General features: G+C 73.6%; 1 protein-coding gene across 1 annotated transcript; it reads right to left on the bottom strand.

The window, feature by feature from the left end:
- GPR179 (G protein-coupled receptor 179) lies at positions 1 to 8179 on the bottom strand. Its single transcript, XM_064524505.1, has 10 exons — positions 7674 to 8179; positions 7193 to 7301; positions 5977 to 6255; positions 5809 to 5877; positions 5571 to 5680; positions 5252 to 5490; positions 4717 to 4855; positions 4438 to 4543; positions 4051 to 4194; positions 1 to 3837 (listed from the first exon to the last, which is right to left on the bottom strand). The coding sequence occupies exons 1-10, from the start codon at positions 8162 to 8164 to the stop codon at positions 1 to 3; spliced, it is 5523 nt and encodes a 1840-aa protein (XP_064380575.1). The 5' UTR covers positions 8165 to 8179.
- Positions 8180 to 9330: the final 1151 nt, after the last annotated feature.

Consider the following 9330-nt stretch of genomic DNA (forward strand, 5'->3'; position numbering starts at 1 on the left):
CTACTCCTGCTCCCAGGGGCAGACGTCCGGGTTGCTCCGGGTCGCGCCGCTGCCTCCATCCCCGGGGCTCTCCCCGGCTGTGCCCTGCCCGCGGCGGGCCGGGATGGGCTCCGCGCTCTCCGCCTCCCACGGACACACCGCCGAGGGTTCGCTGGGGTCCGGGCCGGGCTGCTGGGGGGCTGGGGGAGCCCCTTCCGCTTCCCAGGGACAAACCTCGGCTGCGCCGGGGCCGCTGCCTCGGCCCGGGCCCCGCGGGGGCTGGATGCCCGGCAGGACGCGGCACAGCGGCTTGTGCTCAGCCGCTCGCACTGCTCCCCGGGGCTGCGCTTCTGGTTTGACGCTTTCCTTCTCCGCGGCCTCGGGCTCCGCTGCTTCCCAGGGGCAGACGTCAGCCTTCCTGCTCTCCGCAATCTCGGACTTCTCGCAGGGGCTTTTCCCCGCTCCGTTTTTTTGGGAGGGCTCCCCCACGCCCGGGCTCTCCCAGGGGCAGACAGACTCCCGCTGGCTGCTCCCGAATGCCGCCGGGGCCGAGGTGGCTGCAGCATGGCCCGATCCTGCTGCCCCGGCCCTGCTGGGAGCCGCCTGGCCTGGTCCCTCCGGTGGGACACCCAGCCCTTCCCAGGGGCAGGCGTCGCTTCTAACGCCAGCATCGGCCCCCGCCGTTTCCCACGGGCAGATGTCTGCCCGCCGGCTCTCCGTGCCCTCTGCTTTCCTCGAGGGCGCTTTGGGCAGACCCTGGCTCCCAGCGTGGGGTTTCGCAGCCAGCTCCTCCGTGTCCGGGCTCTCCCAAGGACAGACCTCGGCCTTGATGCTCCCAGCGCTCTCTGATTTCCCAGAAGTGGCTTCCAGCCACTCTGCTCTTTCCGCGCCGTCCCCGGCGGAGGAGCCCTCTGTGCCCGTGCGCTCCCGGGGGCCGGCGGACTCACGCGCTCTGCTTCCTTTCTCCTCCTTAGACCGGCTCCCTCCAGTCTCTCTGAAAACACTTCGAATTGGGCTTGGGCTTTTGCTTCCCGGGGACAGACCATCTTTAGCCGGCCTTAATTTCTCTCTAGGCGATGGAGGTGCAGCCGCCTCCCAAGGGCAGATTTCTGCTCTGCCGCCACCTTCGCGCTCCTGCGTCTCCCACGGGCACACATCTGCCTTCGGGCTCTCCGCGCTCTGCGACGCCCTCGAGGGCGATTTGAGCAGCCCCCAGCCCCTGGCGCGGGGTTTTGCAGCCGTCTCCCCCGGGTCCAGGCTCTCCCAGGGGCAGACGGTCTCCCGCTCGCTGCTCCCCCTCTCCGGGGACCTCTCCGGGCTGGCCAAGGCCGCCTGCCGCGTGATGCGCTTGTCCCCTTTCGAAGCCCCCCTGGGAACCGGCTTTGTTTTTCCTGGAGCCAAGGGAGGTGCAGCTCCCTCCCAGGGGCAGATTTCTGCTCTGCAGCCGCCTTCGTGCTCCTGCGTCTCCCATGGGCACACCTCCGCCTTCGGGCTCTCCGCGCTCTGCGACGCCCTCGAGGGGGATTTGAGCAGCCCCCAGCCCCTGGCGCGGGGTTTTGCAGCCGTCTCCTCCGCGCCCGGGCTCTCCCAGGGGCAGATTTCTGCTCTCCCGCTGCCTTTGCGCTCCTGCGTCTCCCCCAGGCACACCTCTGCTTTTGGGCTCTCTGCACTCTGTGACGCCCTCGAGGGCGATTTGAGCAGCCCCCAGCCCCTGGCGCGGGGTTTCGCAGCCGGCTCCCCCGGGTCCGGGCTCTCCCAGGGGCAGATTTCTGCTGTGCCGCTGCCTTTGCGCTCCTGCGTCTCCCCCAGGCACACCTCTGCTTTTGGGCTCTCTGCACTCTGTGACGCCCTCGAGGGCGATTTGAGCAGCCCCCAGCCCCTGGCGCGGGGTTTCGCAGCCGGCTCCCCCGGGTCTGGGCTCTCCCAGGGGCAGATTTCTGCTCTCCCGCTGCCTTTGCGCTCCTGCGTCTCCCACGGGCACACCTCCGCCTTCGGGCTCTCCGCGCTCTGCGACGCCCTCGAGGGTGATCTGAGCAGCCCCCAGCCCCTGGCGCGGGGTTTTGCAGCTGGCTCCCCCGGGTCCGGGCTCTCCCAGGGGCAGACGGCCTCCCGCTCGCTGCTCCCCTTCTCCAGGGACGTCGCCGGGCTGGCCAAGGCTGCCTGCCGCGTGATGCGCTTGTCCGCAGGGTCCTTCCCCTTCTCCCTGCCCTTCCTCCCCTCTTTCCCCGGCCGGACCTCGCTGGCCTCCCCGGGGCAGATCTCCGCCTTGCTGCCGGTGCCCGGGTGCTCGGCGGCGTCTCCCGCGCCTGCTTCCCCCTCCGCTCCGCGGGTTTCCCTTCCGTCGCCTTTCGATCCTGCGGCGTCGGACGAGGCTGCGCTCGCTTCCCAGGGGCGGGTTTCCGCTCCGCCGCTCTCGGTTCCCCAGGGGCAAAGCGCAGCCTTGGTGCTCCTGGGGCTCCTCGGGGCCACTTTGGGCAGCTCGGGGCTTTTGGGAGCCGCTTTGGCTGCGGTCGCCTCGGCGCTGGCGCTGCCCCAAGGCCGCCTGCCCGCCGGCCGCCCGCTCCCGCTCTCCCACGCTCTCAGCAAGCCCACCGATTTCGGCCGGATTTTGACCCATTTGGAAAGGCCCCTCCCGCCTTGGTCCGGCCTCTCTGCCTCCGGCGCAGCCTCCGCCGCGTCCCAGGGGCAGAAGTCGGCCGCCTTGCCCTCGCCGCTGCCGGCTCTGCCCGCGCCCGGCGCGAGGGGGCTCGGCGTGCCCCGCGTCCCCGCCAGCCGCTCCGCTTCCAGGCTCTCCCAGGGGCACACGGTCTCCCTCCGCGTCAGCCCCGCCGGTTTCGGAGGCCACGTTTCCCGGGCGGCCGGCGAAGGCGGCGTCGGCGGCGCCTGCCCCGTCCCCGGCACACCGCCGCTCTCCTCCCGGCTCGCCGCGCGCTCCCGGGGCCGGGCGGGCTCGTCCCTCCCGATGGGGCTCATCCTTCCCGGCGGGACCCCCCCGTCCTCCCGGGATGCAACCGCCTCCTGCCTCACTAACGGTCCCTTCGCTGCCGGAGGCACCAAGGCTCCCCGGGGACCAACCCCGGCCTCCGCGGCGGCCTCCGCTCTCAGCACCATGGAGGCCGCTCGCTCCCTGCCAGCCAGCTCCTCCCGGAGCAGCTCGCCGGGCCCCGGCGGCGGCGCCAGGCTCTGGTGGCGCACGGGGGGCGCCGGGGGGGTCCTCCGCACCGCTACGCGCACCCGCCCCGGCCGCGGGGCCCCGTCGGCGCTGGCGCTCTTGATGGGCGCGTAGGCAACGCGCCGCCGCGCCGGGGCCCGGCACGGGGAGCCGGCGGCCACCCTGGCGGGAGCCCCGGCGCCGCGGGACACCGTGGGGGCTGCGCGGCCCGGGGGGGCGCCGGGGGGGTCCTGCCGCGCCGCCCGGCTGGCCAGCAGCAACGCCTCGTCCCGGGCGCCGGCGACGAGGCTCAGCGACTTCTGCAGCGGCGGCGGCGGCTGCTTGTCGGCCGCCAGCTCGTGGGCGCTGGCCGACTTGCAGACGAGCGGGGCGGCCTCCAGCGACTCGCTGTCGGAGGCCTCCGGAGCCTTCGCCGCCGCCGTCTTCCTCGCCGGGGAGCCCCGGGGCCGCGGCGCGCCGTCCTCGGCGCTGCGCACCTTGCGCAGGGAAGCGGTGCGGCGGCGGCGGCGGCTGCCCTCCCACAGCCGCAGGCTGGTGCCGCCGGCCGCGGGCAGCTCGGCGATGCGGCGCAGGACGGAGGCCGGGCCGCGGCGGGAGCCGCGCCGCTTGGGCAGGTGCGGGTTGTCGGCCGCCATGCGCCGCGCCCGCTGCGCTTCCAGCTGCGCGTAGAGCTTCTTCAGCTCCTCCTGCGCCGCGGGGAGAGAGCAGAGCGCGTACAGCGGTGCCGAGCGGCGGCTCGGACCCGTGAGCCCTGCGGCCGGGCGGTTCCCCCACCCCGGTGCCCACCGCCCCGTTCCCCCCCCCCGGTTTGCATCGGGGAAAGGTTGCAGAAAGCAGCTCTTACTCTGCGCGGGGCCGCAGAGCTAGCGTCAAAAGACGGTCCTGAGTGTGCCACCCACCCGAATGTCATCGGGGTCGAGGCTGCGCTCGCTCCAGGCGGAGGCGATGCTGTTGAGGCAGGAGCCCGAGCGCCGCATGTCCAGCTCGTCCTCGTAGACCTCGGCCGCGATCTCCTGGCGCAGCGGCGACCCGGCGTGCAGGAACTGGGGGCAGCGGGGCCGGCTCGCCGTGGGGCAGCCCCCCCGCGCCGGGGCACCCCAGCCCCGCTGCCCCCGTCCCCCCCGCGCGATGCACGAGCGCAAAAACGGTTGGAGCAAACGGGCGGAGGGGGAAAAAAATCCACCCGGCACTTAAATGCGAGGAGCTGCCCCTGGCTTCGAGGGTCTCCTGGGGGCAGGTCGTGGCGGCTGCCCCCGAGCACCCCCGGCCCCCGCCGCCCCCATTACCTTGGGCACGAAGAGCAGCACCAGCGTCATGGTGACGGTGCCGTGGGCGTGCGCGAAGAAGAGCAGCAGGGTCCAGTCGGGGTGCAGGGAGGGCACCAGGGCGAACCTGCAAAGGGCGAGGGCGGGCAGCGGGGGCCGGGGGGCAGCGGGGGGGCCGGCGGGCGCAGGGATGCGCTGCCGGGGCTCTGCAGCGACGGGCATCCCTCCGCTCGCGGGCAGCGGGTATTTCCCGTGCCGGGACTCCCGGGGGGGACGCGGGCAGCGCCGCCCCCGCCTCACCTGGCCACGTGGAAGGCGGCCGAGACGAGGAGCTCGTTGTGCAGCGCGACGCCCAGGTAGCGGGGCTCGTGGAAGGCCGAGGGCACGGCGCGCGTGGCGAAGCACAGCGAGCTGCCCCACAGCAGGAGCAGCATCTCGGCTGCGGGGAGAGCGGGCGGCACCGCGCTGAGCGCCCGGCCCCGGCGCCCTGCCGCGGGCACGTTCCCATGTTGCCCCGCCGCCCGCGGAGCAACCTGCTGCCGGCTGCAGTGAACACGGAGCGTGCCCTCCCCAGCTCCGGAGCCGGCCCCGCCGGGAGCATCCTCCGGCACGGCCTCGCCCGGCGAGCTTCGTGCCGCCGGCTGATTTACCTTGCTCCGGGATGAGGCTCCTGAGCCCCAACCCCGCCTGGGCACCGCAGGCGAATTAAGCCACCGGGCAAAGTAACGCCCCGCGTCCCCTTTTGCGGGACGGGAGTTCGGGCGCTGCGGCTGAGGGGTGCCGGGGGCGAGAGGAGCCGCGCGGGAAGGACCGCGGCGGCCGAGCGGGCGCTCACCGACCACCATCATGTAGTCCCAGCGGTCGTGGCCGCAGAGCTGGAAGCGGAGGCCGCGGGCGGTCTGGGCGCCGATCACCAGCGGGATGCTCCTGTCGGCGTTCTCCAGCATCCCGCCGGTCCAGGCCGCCAGGAACCACAGCGCCAGCAGCAGCATCAGCCCCAGCAGCTTCAGCACCCGCCCGCTGCTCGGGTAGGGCCCCCGCTGGGCCGAGTGGCACAGGAACGCCTGCAGCACCCTGCACGGCGCGGGGGGGGTGTGAGCCCGGCACCCCGGGGGGCTCGGCCGGGCCCCGGTGCCGCCGCCGCGCCCGGTCACCTGTGCAGCTTGAGGGTGATGGTGCCGTAGACGATGGCGAAGCCCAGCACGCGCACCCAGCGCAGGACGATGCAGCGGAAGGTGCTCGGCTTGAAGTACAGGATGAACACCTGGGGGGCGGCGGGCGGGCTCGGCAGCGAGCGCCTTTGGGAAAGGCTCCCGCTCTCGCTTCCCCCCAGGGCAGACGCTGCAGATCCCGCAGGAGGGAGAGGGGACGCGGGACTGGCCGGACACTCACGGGGAAGTAGAGCAGGAGGGAGCCGAAGAGGATGGTCTCCAGCAGGACGACTCCGGATGCCCGGATGCGCTGCGGGAGGAGGGAAGCGGGCGGGTGAGGGCGAGCGGGAGCCCGACAGGGCCAGAGCATCCCGGAGCATCCTCCGGGGCGCGGCCGCCCGGCCCTTGCCTTGCTCCTTCGGAAGTGGTAGGAGACGAGCATGCAGAGGAAGACGGCCAGCATGCAGGCGGCCTGGCAGGCGAGCACGGCCGCCCGCAGCGCCCGGTCCTCCTCGATGAGGCAGGGCGCGTCGTCCACGCAGGCGGTGCAGCCCGGCCGGCACGGTCGGCACGCCAGCCGGCCCCCGGCCTCCGACACACCGAGCTGCCCGGCGGCCCCGTAAAACCCCGGCTTGCACCGGCACAGGTAGCTGCCCAGGACGAAGCCGCGGCTCTCCTGGGGGACACACTGAAGGAGAGAGGTCTGGGCGAGGGCTCCCCGGCCCCCCCCGGGCCCCGCGCCCCCCACCCCTCGGCAGCGCCTGCAAAGCAGTGGTTAAACATTTAAGAATTAAAAGCCAAAGCCTGGCCCTCAAATCCCTCCCTAAAACCTAAATGGGCCCCTAATGCAGCAAAGCGCACTAATCCTGCCCAGCGGCTGCGCCGTGACGGCAGCAGCGGGGCGAGCGGCCGCCGCGCTAATCCCCGGCACCGGCGACCGGCCGTGGCCCGGCGCCGGCGCGGGGCGGAAAAGGGGAGGAGGGGGAAGGGGGGCAGCAGGGCCCCGGCTCGGGGCCGGGAGCGCCGCGGGATGGCCGGGCGCAGGGGTCTCCGCTCCGATCTTGCTGGGTGCCGCTATTTTCCGCAGAGCGCGTCAGGGCGTGCAATCGCGTCCTCCCGGCGGGAATGACCTGCGGGGCGCTGGGAGGGAAAGTTTCAGGAGGAGAAACTCTGAGGTTTCTCCTTTGCTGGGGAAGGGGATTTTGCAAGCGCTGCCCCGCGTCGCAGCCTCTCGCCCCCCTGGGCAGGCAAGGGCAGAGCCGCCAGTGAGCCGTGCTTCTCCCGGCATCTTCCAAAAATGCATTTCAATGTGTTATTGAATTGAGGGTGCCCGGGGGGGGGGGGGGAAGGCTCCAGGTTGGCATCACGCAGGGTCCCCGGTGTCGCTGCCGGTGCCAGGAGCCAGGTCACGCCGCCGCACATGCCGGAGCAGGGGGATTTGCACGATAAACCCCGCGGGCCGCGACGGGCACCGCGAGCGGCTCAGCGAGGCAGATGGAGCAGCCGGCGGGAGGATAATGCTCAGCCGGCAGGGAGGGATGCGCGGTGGGGTGCCGCAGGGGCCGGGGGCCGCTCGGCTCCGGGGCGCTCTGCACGGCGTCGGGGCGGCGCGGGCTCGGCGGTACCTGCGTGCTGTTGAGGTCGCAGCGGTGCGTGTCGGCAAACCAGCCCGTGCCGCTGGCGCACGGGTCGAGCTGCACGTCCTGCAGCTTGACGTCCAGCCGCACGATGCCCCTGCGCGGAGGGTCCCGCTCAGCGCCAGGGCACGCCGGGGCCCACGCCGCCCTCCCGCCGCCCCGGCGTTTCGGGGAAGCAGCAGCGAAGCATCGGTGCTGGTGTATGGGGCGGCGCGCGGCATCTGCGCGGCCCTGGGTACCACTGATGCGGACGTCCCCGCGGTGCCGGTGCACCGTGCCCCCGAGCTCGGGGGAGCACCCAAGGTTCGGTGCCGCTGTTTGGCACCCCGAGAAATGGGGACTTTGGGGCAAAACGCGGCCTGCTCGCACCGTGCCGGGAGGCAGCCGCGGATGGACCCCAGCGCCCGGCGGGGCCCCCAGCCCGGCCCCGGCACGCGCACGCGGCATCCCCGGCCCCAACCGCCCTTACTTGAGCTCGGGGCTGAGGTCCGGCTTGAGCCCGTAGAAGGGGGAGGAGAGCGAGACCATCCAGGCGGGCAGGAACTTGCCGTCCCGGCACTCGAGGAAAGGCGGCGACCAGCGCACGTGGCCCGCGTCGCCCACGTAGCCGTCGCCCCGGCTCCACTTGGGGGTCTCCAGGCTGCGGAGGTCGTTGCGGAGGAGCCGCTTCCGCAGGGAAAAGCCCGGCGGCGGCGGCGGCTCCGGGGCGTCCGGCCAGGCGTCGTCGCCGCTGAGGTTCCCGGCGGCGGCGGCCGAGAGGTCCTGCAGCAGGATCTCGGGGCTCTCCTGCGTGGCCTGCAGCACCAGGCGCGGCTTGGAGGCCAGCGGGTGGGCGTCGAAGGCCAGCACGGCGCGGTAGGCGCGGGGCTCGCCGGCGGCCAGGCCGCGCACCAGCGCGTGGTACCACTCGGCGTCCTCGGCCAGGCTGGCCTCGCGGATGTCGTTGGCCTGCAGCAGCATGTTGAGGAAGTTGGCGGCGTGCGCCAGGCTCTCGGCAGCCCCCCGCAGAGCCGCCCGCAACGCCGCCGGCGGCCCCCCGCCCCCCCCGCCGCCGCCCCCCGGCCCCGCCGCGAAGCGTCGGCTGCAGTTGGCGCGGGCGAGCCGCGGCGCGTCGCCGGAGCGCAGGAAAGCCAGCGCCGCCGCCGAGCCCTCGGGGTCCGGCTCCGGCGCCCAGGGGGGCGGCGAGGCCGGGGGCCAGTCGCCGCCCGGGGGGGGCCTGGCTTTGGGGGCCGCCGGCCGCAGCGAGCTGCCACCGCGGAGCAGCGCCACGTGCAAGCAGCAAAGCAGCGGCCACAGCCGGAGCCCCATGGCCGGGAGAGGGGCCCGGCGCCCCCCGAGCCCCCGCGGGGCCGGCGCCCCTAGGGCCGCGCGAGCATCCTCCGCGTCGCCCCGGCTCCGCCGCCGGCTCTGCCTCCTGTTCTCCTCCTCCGCCGGTGCCGGCGCGGACGTCACTGGCTCCGGAGCGCTGCCCGCCCCGCTCCACGCCTCCCGCCCCGCCGCGGCCGCGCGAGCCTGGCGGATGCCCTCCGTGGTGCCCACTGAGGCCCCCGGCCGGGACCCCCCCGCGGCACGTGCGCCCTGGCTCCGGCCGTGATGCAAGTGCATCCTGATGGGATGCCATGGCAACGGGGCCGGGAATCTTCCCGCTCCCGCGGCCGGGATGAGGCCCCGATAAGGGCACCGCCGCCGGCTCCCGGCCGAGGGAGGGGGCTCGGCGAGGGGAAGCGGGGCCGGAGCAGCCGCGCAGCCCCCCCAGCAGGGCCTGAGTCCGACCCGTGACTCCTGCTTGCAGAGGGGGAAACTGAGGCACGGGGGGCTGCTCAGGCACCTGCAAGCGGCGGTGACCTCCACCTGCGCCAGCCGGCGGGCGGACGGGAGGAAGAGCTGCTCCTCATCCTCTCTCCTCCAGCCCGTGTCTGCTGGGGCCGTGAGGCTGCTCTTGGCGCCCGCAAGAGCTGTGCGAGAGCCGTGGTAGGAGCTGCCTGATGGCTGTGTGAAAGTCGCACCAATGCCGGGCAAGAGGCGTGCGGCAGCTGTGCAGGAGCCGTGCAAAAGCTGTGCAAGGGCTGTGCAAAAGTCATGCAGTAACCGTGCGAGAGCCGTGCAAGAGCTGTGCAAGTGCTGTG

This window comes from Dromaius novaehollandiae, chromosome 22 (assembly GCF_036370855.1).
Source record: "Dromaius novaehollandiae isolate bDroNov1 chromosome 22, bDroNov1.hap1, whole genome shotgun sequence".
Taxonomy (NCBI): domain Eukaryota; kingdom Metazoa; phylum Chordata; class Aves; order Casuariiformes; family Dromaiidae; genus Dromaius; species Dromaius novaehollandiae.